This window comes from Dama dama, chromosome 16 (assembly GCF_033118175.1).
Source record: "Dama dama isolate Ldn47 chromosome 16, ASM3311817v1, whole genome shotgun sequence".
NCBI classification, from domain to species: domain Eukaryota; kingdom Metazoa; phylum Chordata; class Mammalia; order Artiodactyla; family Cervidae; genus Dama; species Dama dama.
Window position 1 is genome coordinate 40944123 of NC_083696.1, and position 25431 is coordinate 40969553.

The 25431-nt window shown below is 57.3% G+C and overlaps 2 protein-coding genes across 6 annotated transcripts; both read right to left on the reverse strand.

The window, feature by feature from the left end:
• Positions 1 to 788: 788 nt before the first annotated feature.
• On the reverse strand, positions 789 to 7047 carry C16H8orf58 (chromosome 16 C8orf58 homolog). 3 transcript variants are annotated; one of them, XM_061163910.1, is made up of 7 exons: positions 6911 to 7047; positions 5294 to 5799; positions 4558 to 4698; positions 4299 to 4410; positions 4058 to 4170; positions 3630 to 3760; positions 789 to 2045 (listed from the first exon to the last, which is right to left on the reverse strand). In XM_061163910.1, the coding sequence occupies exons 1-7, from the start codon at positions 6957 to 6959 to the stop codon at positions 1934 to 1936; spliced, it is 1164 nt and encodes a 387-aa protein (XP_061019893.1). In that variant the 5' UTR covers positions 6960 to 7047; the 3' UTR covers positions 789 to 1933. The 3 variants fall into 3 exon arrangements, 2 of the variants coding, with proteins under 2 accessions (XP_061019893.1, XP_061019892.1); XM_061163909.1 differs by having other exon boundaries at positions 4299 to 4458; XR_009696400.1 differs by lacking the exon at positions 789 to 2045 and having other exon boundaries at positions 3725 to 3760; positions 4058 to 4463.
• Positions 7048 to 12237: 5190 nt separating this feature from the next.
• Positions 12238 to 25317, reverse strand: PDLIM2 (PDZ and LIM domain 2). 3 transcript variants are annotated; one of them, XM_061163911.1, is made up of 10 exons: positions 25164 to 25317; positions 23688 to 23782; positions 22855 to 23006; positions 20693 to 20762; positions 20471 to 20592; positions 20255 to 20333; positions 16058 to 16146; positions 15676 to 15821; positions 13772 to 13889; positions 12238 to 12786 (listed from the first exon to the last, which is right to left on the reverse strand). In XM_061163911.1, exons 2-10 carry the CDS (start codon positions 23778 to 23780, stop codon positions 12609 to 12611), a joined length of 1047 nt encoding a protein of 348 aa, XP_061019894.1. In that variant the 5' UTR covers positions 23781 to 23782; positions 25164 to 25317; the 3' UTR covers positions 12238 to 12608. The 3 variants fall into 3 exon arrangements, with proteins under 3 accessions (XP_061019894.1, XP_061019896.1, XP_061019895.1); XM_061163913.1 differs by having other exon boundaries at positions 25149 to 25312; XM_061163912.1 differs by lacking the exon at positions 25164 to 25317 and adding an exon at positions 23897 to 25102.
• Positions 25318 to 25431: the final 114 nt, after the last annotated feature.

Genomic DNA, 25431 nt, shown 5'->3' on the forward strand with positions numbered 1-25431 from the left:
AAGCCGGGAGCAGCAAGAGAACCAGCTGACTGGAGGAGGAGGATGCATGATCAGTGCCCCGTTTCTATAGACATCCTTGTGTCTGACTCAACCAATGACCCCATTTCTAGCCCTGCCCTTCGTTGAGGGCACCCCCCCCCCACCTTACACCTCCCATCTTCTGGGTGCCTGCAGGAGACTAAACTTTCCCCCCTTCTCAATTAACAGAGCTTGGAACCTAAAAGGTGTGAAATGGAATAGTTCCTCCCATATTGGTGTCCTGACTACGGTGACTATGTCCTCCTCCCATAGAAAATACTTTCCTCCCTCTATTTCCTCCCTCAGAAAAATATTTTTCTAAGCCCAGGTGGACTAATACCAGCTATCTGGCAGCCATCATCCACTTAGCCACTTCCCTGGTAAATGCTGAGGAGCTTGGGGCAGGGGGCAGGTGTGTGCAAGAAAGAGCAAGAGGCAGCCACCCACCACATCCCCCACTCCCTAAGTTGAAAGGGGACTTAAAGACATGAATGATCATGCAGCAGGATTTGGCCCCTGATAGCTGAGATGCACATGAAAGGAATAAATTCAGGGAGCCCAGATGCTTGCAGCTTCCCATACATAGAGGAGTGCTAAATTTCTTGATTTGAGATACTTGGTTTTCCTTAATTAACAATAAACTTTTGTTCAGAGCCCCCTCCCCTGCTGCAAACTTATATATAACCTGACTCTTCTCCTCACCTCCTCAGAAAGAGTTCTCTGAGGAGATGCTGTCTCCAAGGCTTGAAGTCCTAAAAATTCCCACAGAATAAAGGTCCCTTAGGTTGCGTGTATTTTTTCAGTCAAAACAAGTGATATAGTAAGATAAACCTTCACAATATTTAGGTATACATTTACAAAGAATTCTCACAGTCGTTTTCTTTAGCCCTCACATCAACTCTTGGGGAATGAGCAGGTCAGGTGTTAGTGTTCTAATTCTCAGATGTGATATGTGAGCGACTCAAATGACTCGCTCAAAGTCTTGCCACTAATCACTGACCATTTTAGTCCCCATTAGCAATCCCAACTCCCCCTCATCCTCTGACCATCATCCCTCCAGTCTAGCCTCCCTCCAACCCCCTTTCCTATTCATTTAACATTCACCAAGCATTTTGAGGCAGCTTAATTTCACTTTATCCTCAGAACAAGTCTGTGAGGTAGGCAAGGCAGGCATCGTTATACCATTTGGGAGATTAAGTGGGCAGCTGTGGCTCAGAAAAGTTAAGCGATTTTGTCAAGGTCTAAATGCTAATTTGGGCCTCTGGTTTCAGCTATGATGTAGGTAAGCAGTAAAGCAGCAGAGAATAGACCTTGAAGATTACTCTGCTGTTCCTTGTGTTGTACTTGACCCGCCCATCCCTGGTACAGTCTTCAGGCAAGACTCAAGGCAGAGGCAGCCAAGAGAGTGCCATTCTCTGTTCTAGGGCTGCCCACTTGAGTATGAGGAAGAAGACAGGACTCAGATCAGTAACTGTCCACTCAGGAGTGAAGGTCATGTGCATCATCCTGTGGTTACCTCACCATGAGGGCAGGATTCCAGAGAGACAGCTGGATCCAGTCCGTTCACCACACTGACGGTCCCACAGTCCCCAACGACACGCTGGGTGCTGACATATCACTGTGCCTAACCCACCCCCATGGATGCCCCATGAATCAGTGAGGTTCACATTGCCTAAGCCCAGGGATTTTTGACAACCAAGGAGGAGCCCCAGAGCTGCTACACTTTGGGGCCTCTCAGGGACCCAGGGCTCCTTGGCTGCTCAGAGGAGAAGGACTCAGCCCTTGCCTGAGTTCAGAGAGAAGACAGAGCATCCACAGCTTTTTCTGGCAGCGCCCAGAAGCAGCATCAGGGCAGCCGGCGAGGAGACCTCACCGCACTCGCCCCACCAGGGTCCCGTCCCTGCACCAGGAGGCCTCAGTGTACAGAGGGGTTTTTGTCTTGTTTCTTCTTAACCACTGATGATGGCATAAAGGTCTTCTGGAGGGGATGGCCCAGAGGCCTTTCAGGGAGGCCCCTTGATGCAATCCTGTGGAAAAAGGAAGGAAGCTCTAGACTAGGAGGAAAAAACAAAGGTAATGATGGCAGACTTCCGGGATTAAGAATCCGCCTACTCAGGGCAGGAGTGGGTGGGGGATGGGGAGGAGGGATAGTTAGGGAGCTTGAAAAGGTCATGTACACACTGCTATATTCAAAATGCATAACCAACAAGGACCTACTGTACAGCACACGGAACTCTCCTCAGTGTTCTGTGGCAGCCTGGATGCGAGCGGGGATTGGGGGAGAATGGATACAAGCATGTGTGTGGCTCTGTCCCTTTGCTATTCACCTGAAACTACTAAAACATTGTTAATTGGCCACGAAAATGAAGGTGGTAGTCACTCTTATGTGTCCGACTCTTTGCGACCCTATGGACTGTAGCCCGCCAGACTCCTCTGTCCATGGGATTTCCCAGGCAAGAATACTGGAGTGGGCTGCCATTCCCTTCTCCAGGGGATCTTTGTGACCAGAGATTGAACCCATGTCTCCTGCATTGCAGCAAGGCTCTACTCTCTGAGCCACTAGGGAAGCCCTGGCGAAGACTGACAGGGCAATCACCAGGGTTGCAATATAGCCATGGAATAATCAGTTATATCCCAACACAAAATAAAAAGGTTTTTTTTTTTTAAAAAAAAAAAGAATCTGCCTACTACTGTAGTGGACATGAGCTCCATCCCTGGTTTGGGAAGATCACACAGTCTGCAAGGCAACTAAGCCCACGCGCCCCAACCACTACAGCTGGTGTGTCCCGGAGCCTGTGCTCAACAAAGAGAAGCCAGCACAGTGAGAAGCCCACACACAACAGAACAGCCCCCGGGGGCACACTAGAGCAAGCCCAAGCTGCAACAAAGATCCAGCACCGCCAAAACTTTATCTTAAAAAAAAAGTAATGATGGCCCCAGAGTTGACCACAATTGTGCAAAGCCTAAGGATATTAATTGATGGGGCTAAGCCCCGCTGGAGAGTTATTCCATGAAGACCCTCACCCCCAGCACCCGCTGTGGCATTCTGTATGCACTACCTTGCTTTCCTGGGGAAACCCAGGGAGGTGAGGGCTGGGGCTAAGTTTCAGCTTTGAGGGCTGAGGGCTTGCTGGGTTCACATGATGATTTCCTATCTTTTGGTCTGGCTCGCCATGTGGCCTCGGGAAGATGACTTCCCTCCCCAGCCCAGTTCTCAGCCTCCTCATCTATAAATGGGGCTTTTTAACTACTTTCTGTTTCTTCCCGCAACCTCTCCAAGACTTGTTATTTAGTTGCTCAATTGTGTCCAACTCTGTGACCCCATGAACTGTAGCCCATCAGGCTCCACTCTCCATGGGATTCTCCAGACAAAAATACTGGAGTGGATTGCCATCCCCTTCTCCAGGGGATCTTCCAGATCCAGGTATCAAACTCGGGTCTCCTACATCACAGGCAGATTCTTTACCGCTGAGCCACCAGGGAAGCCTTCTCCAAGACTGCCTCTCTCAAATTTTGCAGGGACAAAAATAACAACTGGCAGCACAACCTCAGCCTCCTAGCTCATCAGGCTCCTCCTTCTGCCCTGCGCTGGGCAGGGTGACAGGACTCACCTGGGGGCTGGGTCACAGGACTCACTGGGCACAGGACCGTCGGCAGAGGTGGCAGGTTCAGTAGGTCGAGGGCTGCCCCACCTGATCCGGTTGAGCAGCATCTTGACTTTGTTCCAGTGGGAGCGATCCCCCTGAGCAGAGGGTGAGGGCGTCACCCAGAGTCCCTCTTCACAACATACCCCTGACCAAGCTCCCACAGATAGTTGTCACCATAATCAGGACAACTGCTCCAAATAGGAATCCTCTCATATTCTAGCTTTCAGGGTATCCACACATCCCAACCATCCCACCCCCATCCCATCCTGTCACCTGGCCCCACACATCAGTTCAGTCACTCAGTTGTGTCCGACTCTTTGCGACCCCATGGACTGCCACACACCAGGCTTCCCACTGCAACAGGCCAGGCCCCACATATATCCCCCACCTACCTTGTGTTCCTGGGAGGATGAGAAGGTGTGAGCTGGCTCCGCCAGGGCCTCTGACAGCCTGGGAGGGCTGGCACTGGGTGCCCCTACCTTTGGGGGTGAAGCTGTTTTTGCTCCTTCAGAAAGATAATCCGGTTACCCCAGGCAAGGAACAGCAAGGCACTCAGCAAGCCCAGAGCTCAGGCGGTCTGCCTGTGGGGCCCTGGGCGGGCAAGATGCAGAGGGAGATGCAGTTGGCGCTCACCTGTCTCCTCTGTCTGGCTGAGCCGTTCCCACGGCCCGTGCACCTCACTGTCTGGGGTGTCAGAAGGCGGAGGTGAAGGCGCCAGGGTTGTCTCCTCCTCCTCTTCAGGATCCTGTGTACAGGAGAGACGGGCTCTCTGGGCCTGGCTAGAGGGCTGAGGCTGTTCTGAAGGGAGTCCTGGTTTCAGAGGTCCCATCGATCCTCTGCCTCCCCCACTCACCTGCCCACCAGCCGGCCTGCCCACCCACAGCTCACTCACCCCAGGGCCGCTCTGAGTCTGAAGCTGCAGACAGAGCCGCTGTAGATTTGCCACCTGCTCCAGCACCAGGCACAGGTGTTCCAGATAGCGAAGACCCTGCCCTGGAAGGCCGGGGCAGGCTTCAGGCCCTAAGCCCTCCACCTGTGGGGCACAGTGAGATCAGGGAGACTTCTAAACCCAGCCAGACTCCCACCCAACAGGCCAGTAGATGGAGGCAGAATAAGTAAGAGGAGGCACACACACCCAGTTGGTCACCCCGTGCCCAACCAGGCAAAGGGCCAGGTAGGCCCCAAGCCCTGCTCATCTCGACACAGCTGGGGGTGGGGGGTGAGGTGAGAAGTCCCATCCAACCCATCAATTAGAGGCAAGGAATGCCCTGCCCCGGCTTCCCTGGTGGCTCAGATGGTAAAAAGTCTCCCTGAAACGTGGGAGACTCAGGTTTGATCCCTGGGTTGGGAAGATCCCCTGGAGAAGGGAATGGCAATCCACTCCAGTATTCATGCCTGAAGAATTTCAGGAACAGAGGAGCCTGGCAAGCTGCAGGCGCCAGGGTTGTCTCCTCCTGCAGTTCACGGGGGTCGCCAAGAGTTGGACACGATTGAGTCACTCACTCACACACACACACACACATACACACACACGATACCCGCTGAGAGAGTTCCAGGGAGAACAAGGTTGGGGGGGGGGAGGTCAGGGGGAGTCCATCTCCATCCCACCCTTGAGAGTTGGCACTTACCACCTCTGCTTGTTCCAGGCCATCCTCTGGATCACTCTCTGCCTCGGTGGCCTCCTGTCCCCTTGCTTCAGAATGGGGCATTTCACACCCAGGCGGCAGCTCTGGGGAGTGGCAGCGCTGTGACAAGCTGGCGGGGGGAACGGAGAACCGGCGGGAGCGCTCCAGCACCTGCTGCAACTTACGGCTGGCTAGAAGCCGGCTTAGGGGGGCAGGAGGCTCCAGGGCGCCAAGGGCCAGGGACTCAGCGCTCCCCAGGGGCTCAAAGTTCAGAGAGTCTTGAGAAAAGCTGGGTGAGGTGGCCGGGGAGCTGTCCCCAACCGCCATCTCCACTCCTGAGTCCTGGGAGGCCAGTTTGAGAAGCGGCACGTGCCCCTGGGGATCTCTCAGCGGGTCTTGCCCCTTCCAGGAGTCCGATGAGCAAACTGGAGCCACATCTGGGATCTGTCTGTACGTACTGATGACTCCAGGCACTACACAACCATGTGTCAGGTCCTCGCCAACCCCATCTGCAAGGAGAGTCGGTCATCAGGCTGGGCCGGCTGCACCAACATTCCTGCAACTTGTGGCATTCCCCGGGGAGGAGTGTCCTGGGTCAGAGGTGACAGGAGACCGGCGGACCACAGCCACGTCCAGATATCTCTCCATCCGTCTGGGAGATTGGGTTAGGATGGGGGTCCCTTTTACAAAAAGCAATTGTTAATGATATCTTCCTTCGAGGGGTGGTCACTTGCTTCCAGGGAGCCCTTGCGCTCTGGCCCCTGAGGTCAGCCTAAGACCTCTGAGCTATCACTGGGGGACTGCAGCCTCTTCAACTGCTCCCCAAGGGGGAGCGTGACTGTGCCCCCTCCTCAGGGAGGGGGGAAGGATGCACAGAGGGAAGCCAGGGTCTAAACTGGCCTCAGGATGCAAGAGAAGGTCCATCCTGGAAGTCCTGGAGGGAAAAGGTACCAAAAATCACAATAGCCATAATCATTTTAGACTTTTGTTCTTTTAAGTGAGAAGCAGAAAATTTGGGAGAATTGAAAAAAATTTGAACTGAGGAAAGGGAACCCAAATGATAGAAGGAGAAGCAGCGTGGTCGCCCAATCACTGTCCTCTCTACAGCTCTCCTCGTCTGTGCCAAGCCTAGGTGTCCGATCGTAAAGATACAGAATTGGAGGTTGGAGGGGACGGAGGCCGGCCTTCTCCGGCCTTGCCGCACCTGGCTGCCAAACCAAGCCCCTCTGGGCAAGAAAGTTCACCAGGAAGTCTACCCCTGCGCGGCTCCTTTGGAAAGAGGTCTGCCGCCGCAGAGATGAGGGCTTTTCGCGACCGCCGGCTGGGGCAGGGGCCGGGAGAAGGAGGATCGTGACCACGAAATAAAGGTAAGCGGACCCGGGGAAAATGGGGTGGAGGTGACGATCGGTTTAACGCCAGAAGGTAAAAGGGTCTCCAACGTGCGGACGCGATACCCCCGCCCTTCCTAAGGGAGGCGGCGAGGAGGGCGCACCGAGGTCGGGCGGGCTGCGCCAGGTGGTGCGGGCTCTGCCAGTGGGGCGGGGAGCGCAGACAGGGGCCAGGGCACGAGGGGCGGCTCCAGGCCAAAGGTCCGGGCCCGCCCCGAGGTGGGCGACTCACCCCGGCCGCCCAGCGGCTCCACGGCGAAGAGGCGCCGGCGGCCCAGCATGGCCCCAATCCGGCCCCAACGCGGCGCCCGGGCCGTGGCCGCTGCAGCAGGAGCGAGCTATCACCGCCGCCGTCGCGGAGCCGCTGTCGGGCGGGCGGATAGGCTTGCACGGCCGGACCCGGCAGGGCGCGGCCCCGGGACACTCCCAACCCGCATCGGGGAGAGGCGGGGCGGGGCGGGGTGCGCAGGTGTGCAAGCGAGACGAGAAGGGCCGCGAAGGCGGGGCCTGGGCCCCCGACCCGGTGTCGGCGGGGGCAGGGGGCAGGGGTAGGAGGCGGGCCCCTGGCTCCCTTGCCCAGCCGGCCTAGCCGAAGAGCGGGGACCCTGGCGGGGGCCGGGGTCTCGTTCGTGGCGTGGGGTCACCCCGCCCACAGTTCCCAAGCCGAAATGAAGCCAGGAGAGGCGGGGGGCGGCGACCGGACGCGAGCGCGGAAGGAAATGGATCAGCACGTGCAAGGGGTGGAAAGATCGCCGGCCAGGACGCCCGCGTCCGCGCGCGCCGAGTTATGCGCCTTCGGGAAAGTCACTTAGCCACTCTGAAACGTGGCGCGACGAAAGGTGGAAGGGATTCTCGCCACAGAGAAATCCTTTCCAACAACTGCAGGGCGCCTTGGATCCTGGGCTAGAGCTGAATCCGGCGGGGGCGAGGGTGTGGTTCAGGGTCAGGAAAGTGAAACGAGGGCCGGAGGGCAGCCCGGAGGTCTGGGAGTGTAAGAGGCTCACCAGGCCTCAGCCCCGGGCTTTGAGTCCATGGAACTGCACCTCCCTTTTCCGAAAAGGGGGAGTCTGGGAGCGCCGGCAGCCACGAAAGCCGAGACAGCCTGGTGACCAGATGGCCTCTAAGGAAACCTCGGTCTCCTGAGGAAGGTCACCGGGGCTGGAAAAATCCCAGCAGGACCCAAATTCCCTGGAGGGAGATAAGGGAGCTGGCGGACGTGCAAGCTTGCACCTGAGTCTCTGGGGGTAGGGAGGGGGACGGGCTGGAGCTGGAGGCGCTGGTTGCAAGTGCTAATTATCTGGGAGGGAGAAGACAGCCTGCCCACCCCCTGATTCCTCCTACCCTTCCTCCTACAGCCCCTGCAGGATCGGTCAGGAGTCAAAAACTGCATGATTCCAACTGTATAAGATGGGGAAACAGGCCTGCAGCGAAGCCCCACGCCCTCCACTCCCCCCCCCCCCCCCACACACACCCCGGAACAACGAGAGCCCAAATTTACTCTTGCCACCTTGATTTTCAGGCCACGCTCTTCCCTGCTATCCGGGTTCTCTGGGTTGCCCGCTGGTGGCCCTGTCCTTCTGGAAACCACCCCCATGGCTCTTTCCCAGGTACAGACAGAGAAGCCTGGGTCTGGGGACAGGACAAATCCAACAGCCCGGTGTATCCTGCACCAAGCCTCCCAGGGGAGGAGGCGAGGTTGGGGGGGGGGGGGGAGGGCTGGCCGTCAGGGGGCTTCCCCTCTCCTGAGTCAGAGGATGGGGAGGTAAAGGGAGGGAACCTTTGCCAGATCTTGTCCTGAATTTCGAGAATGTGGGCCCAGATTCCAGGCGTCTCTGTGGTGACTCTGGGGCAGGAATGTATCTGGAGCAGGAAGCCAGGCTGGCCAGGAATGTAGTGTCTCAGCACAGGGCTCTGTGTGGGCTCAAACCACACACACACACACACACACACACACACACACACCAGGCACACTCTCCTCCAGGCCACTCCCTCCTCCCCATGTAGATACACAGAACCTTCCAGGTGGTTGGGATCCCCCACAGTGGGGGGCCACATGCTGCCTTCCCATCTGCCTTTTACTGCCCTGACTGTAGCAAGCACCTGCCAGAGCTGGGCCAGGCCTTCACCACCCAGAAGGTTGTCCCTACCTTCTACCAGAGAAGAATGGTCTCTCTTTCAATGATGCTGGAAGAGATGGGAGGGGCGTGCCCTTGCTGCCCACCTCAGGGGTGAGTAGCTGCCATGAGTCCCTGAGACACATGTTGGCCCCAGCAGAGGCATCCCTCAGCCTCCGTGGGGAAGTCCCAGCTTCAGGAAGCACGTTTCCTAACAGCTAGGCCCTGTGGGAGGAAGGGCAAAGCCAAGAGCCCAGGGCAGCTTCTGGCAGACTAGAGATGGCTGGAAGCTTCAGTGACCTCCCCCGTGGCCTGGAAAGCTGCCTTTGGTGGAGGGACAAGAGCAGCCCAGGGCAAGCCAGGAACCCAGGAGTCAGGCTCCTGGCTCCTCCTCAGCTCCCTGCCCTTACTGCCAGGATTTCTTGAACCAGCGACCTATCCTCCCTATCCTCAGTTTCTTCACTGATACAACTCGGATGAAAACAGTACCTATTTCAGAATGGTGAGGATTGACATTAAAGCACCTGAGAATTATCTCACAGAGTCACTTTGGGAAAGTCATTTTCTCATCGCCAGTAGAAGGGGGCTGTATCAGATGCTCTCTCGGGTCACTTGTAACTGGAATCTGTCATCATTGCTGAAGTCATTCTCCAAACACAGAAGAAAGTAAAGAGGGCACCAAGCTGGACAAATAGCAGCCACCTGCTTGGGTGGTGGCCCGTCCCCCACCCCACCCCACCCCCAGCTTGTCTGGGTCAAGGCAGGTAGATGCTCACAGCTGGGCAGAGACCAAAGGCTGCCCCCCACCTTCTCCTCTGGCAACCAGGATTGACTAATAACTGTCTTCCAAAGAAGTCCTCCCTAGGCTCGGGCTGGCTGGTGGCTGCAAAGAACTCTGATGCTGAATCCCTTGGGCCCTGGGGAGGAGAGCTGCCTGCCACAATTAGGGGAATGGCAATCCACTCCAGTCTTCTTCCCTGGAGAATCCCATGGACAGAGGAGCCTTGCAGGCTACAGTCCACAGGGTCACAGAGAGTCAGACACGACTGAGCGACTGACACTACACTGCTGTTAGTTAAAACCTGTCCAGCCTTTGAAAGGCCTTCAACAACTCACTGGCCTACCCATTTCACATGGGCCTCCACACCTCATTTGTTCTCCGTTCCTCAGAGCAATGCCAGCCCAGCATGGTTTGTTACACGTGGGGATCTGACCATATTAAGACTCCAGTGCACCCCTTTCCAACCTGTCACTTCCCTGCTGAATTTTTTTTACTGTCCGCAGAGCTTCAAGGTGAAATTCAAACCATATCTTAGGGCATTCAAGGCTCCCCTCTTCCTTTCCGATCTTGTCTCAGTATCGCCTTCAGCCTCTCCCCTAACCTGAGCACGCCCCTTGCACTAACTCCCTCACTCTGCATGTCTCTCCTCCATCTGTCTGAGTCCTGTTCCTCTGACAGTGATGGCCCTGGCTCTGAACTCTCAGAGTGCTGCCCTTCACATAAGCTCTTCCCACTCACTACCATATAGCACTATTCATCATGTCAACTCTATTGCTGCCGCTTGATTATATATCTTTAGGAAACCCACAAAAGTGCTCTTCCGGTATTCCCACTGCGCCAGGACCCAAGAATTTACAGCGGAGTCAATCAGTCCCCTTTTGTGAGCATTCTCCCTGCCGAGGGCTACACCTGACACTAGGCGGCGCCAAGGACCCTGTCCCACTTGGGACCAGATTGTTGGGGCCTGACGACTCCTGAGCCACAACTGGTTTGATCTTTCCTATAAAAATAAAGGCAGCCATTCAAGCAAAAAGTGAGACAATTATAGCAAGGTATAAATTATATCAAGGTGCCTGAGGAGGCAACACACACAGTGTCTGCCAAGATTCCATTCACAAAGAGCCAGATAGCACCAAAGCACCTCCAGCTTTTATCTTTTCTCTCCAGACCGACTGGGCGATAAGGAAGGTGCTGCATCCCAGCAGCACCCATGCACCTTTCTAAAATGTCCTCTGGGAGTAGGACCAGAAGTGATGGGTGAATCAAGCCAAAAATCTGGCAGAGGACCACCGCCCCCTGTCTGATTCAAACATACCCCCAGGGCAGGCACGCCTAGCACCAGCTTTCCAACCTACCACCTGTGAAGCAGCTGGGGCTCCCAGGGGAGAGGTGGGCAGACCAACCCTGGCTGGGCACTTCTGGGTTGTCCCTCCCGGGCAGAGCTAACTCACAGCCCTGTCCAAGGTTACTCCTGGGGATGATCTTTCTCAAATGGGTGCAGACAGCCTTGGGCAAGTACACAAAGTTCTTTAGATCAGGGGTCCTTAACCCCCTGGCCTTAGACCAGTACCAGTCCGTGCCCTGTTAGGAACCAGGCTGCATAGCAGGAGGTGAGTAGGAGGCCCAGTGAGCAAAGCATCTGTATTTACAGCCATTCCTCAACACCCCCATTACCACCTGAGCTCCACCTCCTGTCATCAGCTGAGGCATTAGATTCTCATAGGAGCGTGAACCCTAGCCCTAAAGTCAAGGCGGAATATCCTGAAATTGCCACAAGACAGAAATAAAGTGCGCAGTAAATGAAAAATGCTTGAATCATCCCGAAACCATCCCCCTCTCCGCCCCAGTCCATGGAAAACTTTTCTTCCACAAAATCAATCCATGGCACCAAAAAGGTCGGGGACCACAGCTTTAGATGTTGTCTCCTCACTTGCCTCCCCAGCTCCTCTGGGTAAGTCAGGAGGGCTGTCAGCATCCATACCAAGCAGAGCGCGGGGCAGAGCGCCAGCCCAAGCAGGGCTGGCAGAGGAAGATGCTTTCTTACTGAGACGGGCCTGGGCAGAAGCGGTTTCAGGGCCTGCCTCCTGTTTGCTGCCAGCAGTCTGTCACCCTCACCCCTCTCCAGGCTCCCAGTGAGACACTCATTCCTCTACCAGGGTTCATCCCAACAAAACAGGCATCTTTACAAAACGGTCCAGGGAGAGCATGACCATCCACTCAAAGAAGCCAGTCTCTTCAGTAGGGAATGGCACATAGCGAAGCATCTGGCAGGAGTGGGGTTTGAGGGAGGGGGGAAATAAGAGGGCAAAAAATTGTTATATATGAATACTCTCCAGGGATGCCCCTAGGGGCGAGGTGATTAAGAAGCTGCATTCCAGCACAGGGTATGTGGGTTTGAGCCCTGGTCAGGGAACTAAGATCCCACATCCCACAGGGTTTCTAAGCCAACACGCAACTACTGAGCCTGAATGCCTAGAGCCTGTGCGTCACAAGGAAAGCCCTCACAGTGCAACTCAAGAAAGCCCACACATTGCAGTGAAGACCCAGTGCAAAATTTTTTTTAAAAATTTTAAATTAAAAAAAAGAGAGACTGTCCACCTAGGATTAGGGGAAGCTCATTTCCAGGGGGTGGGGCAGGGAAGGAGAAAAGAGAGGAGCCCCTACTTTATTTTGTTCTTGTACAGTATATATTTTTAGTGCTCATATGTTGAAAACTTTACACAGTGAATACCTGTAGCCTTTGGCCCACCTCTCTCCTTCTAGACACTTATACCCATGTCCCAACCTGCTTAATCCCCAGTGCAGAAAGATGTCCAATGCAGCAGCCACTTGGGGCTTTGATGCAGAGCCTGTCCATCAAGAGGATGCAACAGTATCCAGCAGAGGCCTGGGAAGGTGGACTGCCCTCACCCGCAGCACAGGCAGGTCCCAGCCTCTGGCTTCACCCCGCCCCCCCCATCGCCTTTCCAGGCCAACGTGCTATTGGCACGGGTCTGGCGTGGAGGTGCCCACAGAGCGGAGGGTGGGCTGAGAGCTCAGGCCTGGGGATTGAGGGCGGGGGGCGCAGAGTAGCGCTGGCGGGCATGCTTCTCGCAGTACAGCTCGTCCCCCACCCAGAAGTGCCCTCGCATCTTCAGGTTCAGCCCGCAGTCAGCACAGCTGTAGCAGCCAGCATGGCGGTAGCGCCCCTCCTGGATGCGGACGGCCTGGTTCCTGCGGGCACAGGGAGGGGACAGCCATTAGCCTGCAGGGAGGGACAGGACTGCCTGGCACGACGCCACCATTCCCATTCTCAGGGAGCCTGGCTCCCCGGAAGGTCCCAAAATCTCAAACACTTGACTCCTCAAGCCTGCCCTCAAGAAAACCCCAGCCCACACCCACAGGACGCCAATTTTAAAGTCATTCCTCCCCCACACAAAGGCAGACAAGCACCATCCTGAATCTTCGGGATTGTTAACAGAAGAGTGAGTCTCCAAGTGCCGTCCCAGGTGCCAAGACCCACAGCATCGTGTCACCAGGGGATGAATTGGAGATGTAAATCCTGGGGCTGGGGACCTCCTGAAGGGGAAATTCTAGGGGTGCCGGCTGAAATCCTGCAGGGGCCCAGCAGCAGCTCTTTGAGAACCAAGGCATAGGACCCCCTTCTTCAGGCATGCACAACAGGGGTGGGCAGTCTCCTATTCTGCAGATGAAACATGGAGGCCAGGGACTTGCCTAGAATGATCTGACCGTCAACGCTGAGCATGGAAGAATTTACCAGGAAGGTGGGATGGCCAAGGTTCAATTTTCCAGAGAATGTTTTCTCTGGGCTACATTATCACACCACCCACTGAGAAAAAATGCACCTACCTCTGGAAAAGGCAGCCTAAGAGCGGGAAGGAGAGAGCAAGAGCAAGATTTTCCAGGAGGAGGCGGAGCAGATCTCCAGAGGCATCGAGATGACGATTGGAGAGAAATCAAAACCAGTAGCATTTCTTTCTCCTCCAGGGAGGCAGGGAAAGCAATGGAGCAAGAGGAGAGACAGCAGGAAACAGCCAGTGCGCACACCCAAGAAGGCTGAGACGACCCTGAGCCATCACAAGTCCCCGGTGGCAGCGCTGCCCTCAGGGCCTCTGGCTAGTGGGTTCACACAGAGCATCTGGGCCCTGCCCTCCCCATCCACAGGGTGTGCCCTGCCCCCCAGGCCGCCAACACTCACGCGATGCTGGTGTTGCACTTCTCACACGTGTGGAGCTTGGGCGGGGTGGCCAGAGCCCTGGAGGTGGGCAGGGAGGACTGCGGACTCAGCGAGCTAGGCAGGTAGGCAGGTGTTCCACCTGGACGGGGGGAGGACAGACAGACACATCAGAGCTTGTCCACAGCAGCAGCAGCAGGCTGTATTTTTTTTTTCTCTTTTTTTTGGCCACAAGGCATGTGGGATCTTAGTCTCCCAACCAGGGACCGAACACATGACCTCCTGCATGGAAAGGCAGAGTCTTAGCCACAGGACCACCAGGGAAGTCCCCAAGCTGTATTTTTGATGCTCACTCCACCTCCACCAGCACTAGCTCCAAAGAGACTCATTGTCAAAGACACAAGTGGACCTCAATGTAACCCTGGGTATGAGCGGGGGTCATGGAGGAAGGAGATGATCAGGCCAGACCCTTGGCTGAGGCTGGTCAAGGGCAGGGAGCAGGTTCAAGGCTGAGCCACCCAAGCTAAGGCAGCATGAGCAGCGTCTGCGCTCAGCGTCTTAACCATCAGACCAAGCAGGCGGTTCCTCTCTGCTGATCCAGCCATGATGACATTAAGAGACATGGTAATAACAGATAATAACACACACCATGCCACCTCAGTGCAGTTTTCAAAGGGCTCGCATGTGCATTATGGTGTCTGAGCCTTGGAACAACGTGAAGATGAAGCACAGATGTTCCCTGGCAGGTAGGGCCCCTGCGTACAGCTGAGGATGCCAAGACTTCAGGGCTGAAGTCGCCATTGTCTGCACTGCCCGCACCTCTCCACCCTGTCTCTCACTCTGCCCAGGGCGTGCTGAGGCCTTGGGGTGGTCATGGATGCGCTTTGCTGCAAACCTTCTTATCCTGTCTCCTTTCCCTCTGTGAACACCTCCAGGAGCAAAACGTCAGACTTGGAACCAGCTACCAGGTACCCTTCCAGTATTCCTGCCTGGACAATCCCATGGACAGAGGAACCTGGTGAGCTACAGTCCATGGGGTCGCAAAGAGTCAGACACGACTGAGTGACTAACATTTCCTCTTTCACCAGACACCAGTGATTCTGCTGATCAAATACTTCTGACAGTCCCATCATTTGTCCCCCTGATACCACTGCCGAGGCCAGGCCCTCTTCATCTCTCCCCTGGAAGGAGGCAGTGCCCCGCCCCCCATCACACACAGACACACACACACACACATCCACTCCCCAGAATGCTGAGCAGCCAGTCTGCACGGAGTTCCTCAGGAGCAGAGGTGGGTCCTGACCACCTTCAGTTGCCACATAGCTCAGGGCTGGTCCACTGGATGAGTGAGTAAACATCTGATGAATTAACAACTGACCCGCTGGCAGGAGCCCATACCTCTGTTGCCTCCTTCTGCCCCTCATTATCGTCTGGCACTATTTAACCCCACCCTCCTGGGTTGGGACACTCCTCAGCCTGGATGCAAGGCTTCACAGCCAGGACTTAGCCTCCTCAGCCCCCCTCCATGCAGCCAGAATCCTCTCGGTCCCACCCGAAAACCCTCTGGCTCACACCTCCACATTCCACACGGCTCCCGGCCACCATCTTAAGGCCGTTTGTGAAAGACTTGATCTTTCTTCAAGGGCCAAGTCAAACCCTTCTTCCTCCATGAAGTCCTCCTTGGAGACCCAGGGCCCACCACCTACGTTTATGGTTCCCTGGGCGCTTCCTTGAACCTAGCCAGGACCTTTGGGTGCACCCCAGTAACCCCTACCAGACCAGAGGCTCCCAAAGTTCAGGGACAGTGGCTTCTATAAGTCAGAGCCTTAAAAATACTGATTTAAATGCTAACTTGTTAACACATCTGGTCGGCGGTTCAGTGTGTCCTGGGGGAATGTCCTTCTCCTGCCGAGGCCCCAGGGGCTCACCTCTCTCCTCAGCTTCTAGGGCTTCCTGCAGGAGCCGGAAGGAGCTGGACTGCCGGGGGGCCACGCGTGCCTCGCGGTTTTCCTGCAGCATCTTGAAGACTTCTGAGTCCTCTCTGAGGACGTGGCTTTCCCCTTCTGAGGCCGCACTGCGGGGATGGAGGGAACCAGCCAGGAGTGAGGGGCCCGTGCCCAGGGGTCAGGAGGAGCAGGAGGGCAGAGAAAGAGTGTCCCCGGGGCGGGATAAAGGATTCCAGGGGTCAAAGGGAAGCCAACTGGGCCTAGAGAGCTGGGACCCCTCCACCCTTCTCCGGGAAACCTGACAGTCTCCTGCCACTCCCAGACCCTCCCAGATCCCACCCCTCCCTGCAGACCCCAGTGGTACCTGAGCCTGGGGCTGGAGGAACGGCGACCTGGGGAGGGTGGTGGCGGCAGTACTAGCACGGCCGAGTCGCCAGCAGGGCTGAGGCCGGCCTGTGGGAAGGACAGGCACCAGGGAGGAGTCAGCAGTGGGCCCTGGGCCAGCACACCCATCCGAGCGGCCACGCTCCGCTGTTCCCCAGGCCAACACCAGGGGGCCCCCAGCCCTCACTGCCCAGCAGGCTGCCCCTGCTGCCCGCAGAGCCAAGGCACCAGCACCCGCCAGCAGCTGCCCCTACTGGGCGGGAGAAGGGAGGGAGGCCAGCACCCAGCTCTGGACGGGTGGGCTGCCGCCCCAGGGGGAGCAGGCACGGGACAGAATGAAGACGAGCACGTGCGGCCAGCGTGCTGGCTCCTCTGCCGTCTCACGCATTGTGTTTGCAAAGATGTTGCGCACTGGCGCCGGGGCAGGCAGACAAGCAGAGAGAAAGTAAGCTGACCCTTTTACAGTGAGGGAAAAGAAACATAAAGGGCCAAGACCCTTCTTGGTGTCAGAGTTGGGGCCACACAAAAGTCCCGTCTCCCCCACACGCTGGGGGAGATCTCTCCTCTGATAACACCAGGGTCTGGGCTCACCAGCCTCTCCCGGCTGCCCTGGGAGGTCTGGTCCTGCCCCATGGAGCCTTGAGGAGCCAGGCCTGTTCGGGGCTCGCAGCAGCGTCCCCTGCTTGGCGTGTGCCTCCCTCTGGGCCTCTCACACCTGCTCTCTACCTGGAAATCTGCCTGCAGCCTCCCCGTTGCTCTGCTTTCTGGAGTGCACCTTGCACTCTCTCTGGAGCCATCCCCAAAGGAGAGGAGAGCCTCAGAGACAACTAGGCTCGCCAAGGCCAGGCTGAGGGCACAGTTTCCTGGAAAGCCAAACACTTGCGACTTTAAAATTCAAAGTCAGGGGTGGGACTTCCCTGGTGTTCCAGTGCCTAAGACTCCAAGCTTCCAAAACAAGGGGCCCAGGTTTGATCCCTAGTCAGGGAACTAGATCCCACATGCCACAACTAAGAGTTCGCATGCTGCAAGAAAGATAGAAGTTCCTGCGTGCTGCAACTAAGACCCAGTGTGGCCAAATTAAATACTTTTATTTTAAAAAGTTGGGGCTGAAGTATGGTGTCAAGTGGAAAAACTGCATGACTTCTTAAGCTGAAAACAGAAACTTCAGAGTCTTAAAAAAAAAAACAACAGCCCTAAACTCTCACTGCACCATACCCCCTGTACCAGCCTACATTCTTCTGTTCCTCAGCTTCTACAGTAAGGAGATTAAGGGTCAGAAAGGAAATTGGCTGGTCCAAGTCACTCAGGGAGTGGGAGGATGGGCAAGGACTCCTTGCTGGGCTCCTGGGTGCCCGGCTGGTGCCATGCAGTCAACTGACAGATGGTGAGACCGTTCCCTTAGGAAGGACAGCCAGCACCAGGTACTCAGGAACAATGCTCATCTTGCTGCCCCAGACAGGCCAGCGTGTACCCTGAATGAGGGCACTGGCCGGCAGGAAGGGAGAGCTGAAACCCACCCTGGCTCCCTTCTTGGGCCATATCCTCATGCCAGCCAGCGAGACAGGGGCTGTTTTTACTTCATATCTGGTCACCCAATCTGGTCACCCAAGAGTGTGCCTGTTGAGAACGGGGCAACTTCTGGTTTCCAAAGGGCACCATAAGGACTGGTAATGTCCTCCTTCCTGAGCCCAGTGATGCCTCAGCCAGCTCAGGAGCCAGAGGCAAGGCCATGACCCCTGCAGTCTGGGGCAGCGGCACCTAATCTATAGTCACTTCTGCCCCCTTCTACCTGCCAGATCACCTCATCCCCAAGGTGGTGGTGGTTTAGTCACTGAGTCGTGTCCAACTCTTCTGACCCCCATGGGCTGCAGCCTACCAGGCTCCTCTGTCCATGGGATTTCCCAGGCAAGAATACTGGAGTGGGTTGCCATTTCCTTCTCCAGGGGATCTTTCTGACCCAGGGATCGAACCCACATCTCCTGTGTCTCCTACGTTGCAGGCCAGTACTTTTATAGCTGAGCCACCTGGCAAGCCTAAGAAGGCCAACTCCCTAACTTGGAGCAGCTTCACCTTTCCCCTCCCTTCCCTCCCTCCCTCCTCCCTGCCGAGGCACCTATAGGTGACGCTTGCCTTTACCAAACCAACCTTTCATCTCCAAAGCTGTTTATCTGCTCATCAAGAGCTGTCACTAGCCAATCCTTCTCAAAATGTGTTGCAGAAGATGTTAATAACTGAGTGGCAGGGCGGGGGTGGGGGGAGTGGATAATGGGGAACCCCAGGAGAAATTCTGCAGTTAAACAAGTTTAGGAAATTAATAAAATGAAGCATCTTTCTCACAGGACTTTTCAGAGTTTTTAAGGTGCTTAAGTGCATGGGTGATTCCCAAGAGGGAGCTATTTGTCTGGTGACTCCACCCCGTCTGACCACAGCCTCGTTGTCGTAGACCAGAATGCAAGTTTCACGGGGTTAGGAATTTCTGCTTTTCCACCAATGTATCCCTAGAGCCTAGAAGGGTGCCTGACCATATCAGCTGCTCCACAAATATTTGTCGAAGGAATGACAAGAGTCCTCAGGATCAAAGAAGGGAATTCAGAGCCTCAGGCCCAACTCTGAGGCTCAGAGAGTGGAGGAAGGGGGCCTTGTCCAAGTTGACACAGCAGAGGTGAGACTAACCCAGGTCTCCCTGCCACCCCGCCCAGGGCTCCTCTTCACACCACACGGGTGGTCCTCAAAGCCGTGTGTGCATCAGATCCCTGAGGGTTCCTGAGAACTCAGATGGGTGACCCCTGTCTGATCCAGGGGTGAGCCTGCAGCTTGAGAATCTGCATTTCTAACAAGTTCCAAGGTGCTGCTGCCGCCACTTTGAATGCCGCCCCCCATCTCATCTGCCTCTCCCCTTTGCCCTGGTTGCAGACACCGGGAAGAAGGAGGCCAGGGTGGACCAAGCTCATCCCTAGCTGGTCTCAGCCCGTATCTCTGTGGAGGAGGCCCCAGGCCCAGACATGCCAGGTCTTGCTCCTACAGCTGCGTTCCCATCTCCCCAGCTCATCATCTCTAATCCGAAATCTACCTCTGACATCCAGCAAAATTCCTGACAAAGCCTTCTCAGGCCACCCCAGCCCACACTCAGCTGTCCCCTCCCAGAGCGCCTCCTGCCTTTATAATTAAGACCATACTGTTCTGTGCTTAATTGTTCCAAAGTTGCTTTGCATGTCTCTCTTATCTCTACAATTACGTTTGAAATTCCTTAAAGATGGTGTCTCATTGAATATATACATCTCTATGCCCACGCTGCGTGGAAGGCCACTGGGCAGGCCCCACAGCGGGTCACCAGGAAGCCTCCAAAAGACCCTGTTCTGTCCTTCTCCAGAGCCCCCAGTTTCTAGCACCCTCCCCCAGCCATCTCCAAAGGCTCTGCTTTTTGGAATGCAGAATCCACTCGAGGTAGGATTCCAGCAGCTGGGCCTCATCCCCTTCACCCCAAAGGCTGGACCTGCCCCCACAAACTCTGCCCCCAGCAGCTGTGGCCAGGACTCTTGGCCGCCTCACTCCTCACCTCCCCACCCCTGCCCCTGGAGAGGAGAAATACCACCAAGGGTGGGGGGTGGGCTGTCACTAGTAGACAGTGGGGGTCTACTACTAGACAGGACTGGGGGGTCCTGTCTGTCAGACAGTGGGACCAGGAGTAAAGGGCTGGGGAGGGGGGAGAAAACAGAGAATAAGCCAAATGCAACTTGAGTCGGAATCACAGTCCGGCTGGTGGTTCTCTGGTGGTTCTTGGGGGCTGAGTCAGAGGAGGAAGAGGGGGGATGGGGGATGAGAGTTGGGGGCGGGCATGGGGCTTGGAATAGGGAGGAATGTGTTCAGGAGATGCAGCCAGAGCCAAAGGGAATCATCCCAACAACAGCAGCAAAACTATTTCGGTCCCAGCCCAAGAGAAACACTGGAGAAGGGAGGAAGCCATCAGCAAGGAGGAGGTGGCAGCGAGTAGGAATGCAAGATGTAGAAGGCCACCTGGGTCTAGTCAGCACAAGGACTGTCACCCTCACCAGAGCGCTGGCCTCCTAGCTCCGGAGAGGAACCCACCCGTTGCTAGGAGACCGCAGCGCCGACTGCCCAGGTGGTGCCAGCCACCTGCGGCCCTACAGGTACGACACTACCAACCAGTTATCCTCACCTGTCGGCTTCTGGCACGGCCCCCATAGTACAAGTGGTCAGCAGAAGCAGGTTCCAGGGAGTGCGCCAGGCTCTGGAAACTGAAATGGGGCAATGGACAGTGGGTGCCTGGGTCCTCTCCACCAGGCTGCCCTAAGGAAACAGAGGTGACCCCCAAGGGCCCCCTAAACTCAGCTTCGGAGACTCTGTGGACACGGTGCCCGCCCGCGGCGCTCACCTGTGGCTGGTCACCACCTCTCCAGCGGGTGCCTGGGGGCTGGTCGGGGGCAGGCTGAAGAAGGGGCTGCATGGCTGGGGGCTGAGCGAGGCCTGGCTGTCAGTGTGTGTCCTCCTGGAGCTCTATGGAGAGAGGGGCCTGGAAGAGCAGGGCCGAGAGGAGGAAGGGAGAGGCCCCCATCACTTCAGGGTGTGGGGCTCCCAGCAGGAGGCATCATCCTACCTGGAAGCGAGTGGCCAGCACTTCCGGGGAGCTTTCCCCGTTGGTCTGCCCGGGAGAGGCAGCCTGGGGCCTGAAGAGAAGACAGAGGGAGGTGAGTGTCACCGCGGTCCTGGCACCTCCACTAAGCTGGTAGGGTCTGTAGATTCCAGCTGTCCCCACACTGTCCCTAATCTCAAGATTAGGAAAATGTACAGAACATTCAGACATCGGGTAGCTAAATCTCAACTTTACCAAATTCACAAGTAACTCTCATCAACGACCACCATTATTTCTTACAACAAAGGACAATTCAGCACTATAAAGTAGAAGGGACATCGTTTCAGCAAAAGGTTCAATAAATTCAAATTTTTTAAAAAACTCCTCACAATATCACCCCTCCCTCTGCCTTGCCTTTGTTTTTCCTTTTCTCTTTTTTGGTGGTGGTGGGGGAACATTTCACCCAAATTGTGTCACTGGTCAGCATCAGTTTGTAGATCAGTTTGGCAGAGGACAGCTGACTATATATAAATAATCCTTTATCTTTCACCCCTGGAGAAACTTAAGACCAGAGAGAGAGAGAGAGTTGCCAAAATTCCTAAAGGCCAGCAATGGCTGGGCCCCTGCCCCCTTTTCTCCAGAGGCCTGTCCCCTGCCAGCTCAGCCTTTGAAAGGATCACTTCTCTGCCCCTTCTGCAGGCTTCCCCCCATAAAACAGAGGGTGGAGCGAGCCCTGCTTCCTGCCAGGCAGGGAGCTGAAGGACCTAAAGAACAAGAGAGCCCAGCTCCCCTGCCAATTACCAAGGCACCCCCAACCCCCAGCCTCAGCTCCCCAGGGACTCCCCTCCAGGAGACTCTGACTGGAGCCTTGAACAGCAGGTGACTGGAGGGCTGGGAGCTGCTGAGGGTGAAGGATGGGCCCACCATGTCCCACTACACCAGTCCTGGAGGTCTGACCACTTCCAGCGAGGTCAATAGGAACCTCAGTCCCCACACTCCATGCCAGCCACGGCCTCGGCTCTTTCCCGGGGAGAGTTTAGGGCCTGAGTGAGGGGAGCTTGGGCTCTGGCCCCGCCCAGAGCACCACTTCCTGCCTGGGGCTTCTGAGTGCCTGAGAGGTCTCCTGGGGCTGGGGTGTTGGGAGAGGTTAGGAGGGGTTTGAGCAAAAGAAAGAAGAGGCAGGGAGTCTGGACCTGCCCCCACGTGGAGCTGGAGGAGGCCTGGGGGTGCCACCTCTCTGATGGGGCTGGTCCCACCCAAGAAGGATGCGAGAGGAAGTGATGGTGTCAGCAACTCCCCACCCCTCCCCCACCCCACTCTGCAGCTTCTTGTGGACTGTGGTCCCCTCCCAGATGCCGTGACCCATTCTCTATCCTCCTCCTCCAGGCCCCACTCCTGTAAACACTCAGGAGCCAGAAGTGGCACGACGTAGGCCCTGAAGGGGCTGGGGTCATGAGAGGTCCCGGGAGCCAGCATCCACAGCACTGGAGGGGCGGCAGGGGCGGGGAGAGGGCATGGAGCCCCGGCCCCCAGGGAAGCTGGTGGTGGAGGCGTTGGCAGAGGTACAGGAGGTACCTGACTCAGGTTCAAGACCCGCCCAGAGGGCTCTCCTGGCAGGGGGATCTCCCAGCATTCCTGCCCTCTGACTCACCGGGATGCTCCACCCCAGGAAGCCACCTGTCCACCCCCCAACCCAGCCCAGGGTTCCAGGCTGAGGGCCCAGGAGCCTGGGAATCTGCCTTCCCCAACAGGGTCCAGAGAGGAAATGGGGAGCCACAGGGGGGTTCTATGGAGAGGGAGACCCCAAACTCCTCACCATCCCAAGATCAGAACAGAGGCTCCTGGAGGCAGGGACCCTGGGGACCCAGCCTCAGGCACACCTTCCTCCTCTTCAACCCACTTCATGCCCACGCCCTATACCCCACACACTGGGAACCAGTCAAACCCGGGCATCCAGGTGGCTGATGCCAGCCTGCCCAACCTCTGACTCTACACCCAGTTGGGCACAGGGACACCCCTCAGCTATCCTGCTGCAGCCCCAGAGTCCCAGACTTTCCCGCGGATGAGCCATAGCGGCCCATGGAGGCCAGACTGGAGCCAGGGTAGGGGGTAAGGGCAGTCATTGTGCAGCAGGCTGGCAGAAGGCAGAGCGATACTGGCAGGCCCAGTGGAGGTGGAGGGCCTACCGGTCCAGCTGCAGCCTCAGGGGTGAGGGACTCTGGCGAATCTTGCTCTGGGCCTCAGCATGAAGCATGTCCTTTGCAGTCTCACCGTTGATGGACACAATAATGTCTCCAGGCCGGAGGTCAGCAGCCTCGGCCTTGCCCCGCTCAGTTACCTGGAGGAGATGAGGATCAAGTCGTCTCAGGTGACACTCAGGTGGGAATGAGGAAAGGAAATGTCCCTGTCCAGCCCAAGAAACACAGAAGCTGACCTGCACCAGGCTGGCCTGTATATCTCCCTTTAACATCACTCTCCCTGCCCACCAGGGTCCACCCAGTTAATCAGCTTACCCCCTCCTGGAGGGGTCCAGAAGCTGGAGTAGCAGCCCCCATCCTTGACCCCAGCACTGGGATTCTAACGGGGCCTCCCAAAGAACATGCAATGGCAGAATTTCAGCAACTGTGCTTGAGAAGAGCCCTGCTTGTGCAAACCAAATCACGCAGGTGCTGCCTGCCCAGGCCTCCTGCATGAACACTTCCTGGCTGGGTCAGGGGAGAATCACCAAGAGCTCAGGGCGCCTCTCCTACTAACTACCAAAGTGGCTGCCAGTAGGTATGGGGTCGGTGACCAAGGAGAAAGAGTAGGCCCTGCACTTGGCCCAGCTCCCTTTCACTCCCTAGAAGTGGCCACCACATCCTCATGGCAACCTGGCCCCAGCTCTGCCCTGGCCAACAATCTCAGGAACAGGCCTTGACTCCAGAACAAAAGCAAGAGAAAGGTGTCTGTGAGGACTAGACAGACAGGGAAGAAACCCTGACTTTGGGGGTACCTCCCCATCTCCTGGACCAGCACTTACCTTGGTCACCACGATAGGCGTGTGGAAGTCCCTGCCCCCAGAGATTCGGAAGCCCCAGGGCGCCGGCCCCACCACATCCACTGTCAGTGCCATACCTGAGGCAGAAAGGATGGGGAGAAGGAGCCAGCCCCTCAGCTCCCCAGAGGGATGCCCCCGGAGCAGCCAGTTAGGGGCTGGGGCGGGGGGAGGGGGTGGAGGAAGTGACTAACCTCAGCCAAGGCCTCAGTTCCCCTTCCCCCCACCCGGCAAGTGGGGACTCTGAGTTCCCCCTTAGCGTCTGTCTTCAGCAGAGCGGCTCCCTGGAGGCAGGCTGTCGGGGTGCTAGACACCGGGGCTTGCTGACAGCAGGCGGGCGGGCAGGGCTGGCAGGTGGTGGAGGTCAGCACTTCCTCTCCCCTCCTCCACTCTCAACGCTAAGTGCCCCTAGTGCTGGCTTCCGGTCCCCAAACCCGACTGCACAAGGTACTTCCTCCCCGCTCTGGGGGAGGACAGCACTCAGGGAACAGAAAGGGGTGGCACCTCCGCAGGCTTTCAAGTAGCTGGCTGGGGGCGCGGGTGGCTGGGGTTCTCAGAGGGGGCCTCCCAGCTGCCTGCTGTGCCCCTGGGAATGTGGTTCGAGTGGCAAGACAAGGCTTCCCACCTCTCCCAATGGCCTGCTGCCCACCCAGCCGCTCTTGCAAGAAGGACAGGCTCATCTGCCTAGCTGGGCACACCCACCCCAGGGCGCTGACCAGCAGGGCGAGCTGACGGATGCTGCCACTGAGCTGGGGCCACGGGACTCCCATCCAGGGCCCCTCCACTGGGCAAGGGAGTGTCCCTGTAGACCAGGCCCTTGTAGGATTTCCTGACCCTCTCGTTCTGGAGTCAGGAGCCAACCCAGGCAGGAAGCTGTAATGCCAGGCTGGGCCACCACCCTACCCAGCACCCACCCTGGGGCTGCCCGTGGGGAGGCCCACGGACTACAAGTGCTGCCCCTCTATCAAGCACGCTGGGACCACTTCCTGCGTTTAGGAGACTGGGGAAAGGGTGCCCGGGCCAGCGAGCTTGTCTGCCCACTTCTCCACCCTTCGGCTTCCCCTTTTGCCCGGCCCCAATCTCTCTGTCCCTCCCGCAGGCCCCAGGTCGGCGCTGGCGGCTCGCAAATGCCTTGGATTCCCAGACCTTTGAGCTGGTCAGTGGACTCCCCGCCGGGGGCAGCGGCTCGCCCGGCTCGCCCAGTTCAGGCGCCTTCTAAGCTCTGAGACCAAAGTACCGGTGCGCCTGGGGGCTGAAGTAGGAGCGCCCGGGAGGGGAAAGACCAGCTCCAGGCGGGGAACCGACAGCAGGCGAGGCTGCGGGGAGCGGCCGTGCGCAGAGGAGAGGTTCGGGCGCCCAGGGAGCCGCCGGCGCACAGAACAGCCAAGGCGCCGGGGCCGGGGAGCACCCCGGCCATGCGCCCCGAGCACAGGTGGGCGCGCTCACCTGGCTCCCGCTCACCTGTCGGGCTGGGCGGCAAGGCCCGAGAGCGAAGGGAAGGGAAGGAGGGAGGCGAAGAAAAGCCGCCGCTCCCGCTCCCGCCGCCGCCGCCGCCGCCGCCGCCGCCGTCTGCCTGACTCTGGGGAGAGCCCGCCCGGGACTCCGGGACCTGCCTCCACCCATGTGATCCCAGGGCCGCCCCTGCCGCCGCCCCAGCCGCCGCCCCTGGCCGGGGAGGCCGCCTCCTCCGCGCAGCCCGGCCCGGGCGCTGCCACCTGGCCCGCGCCCG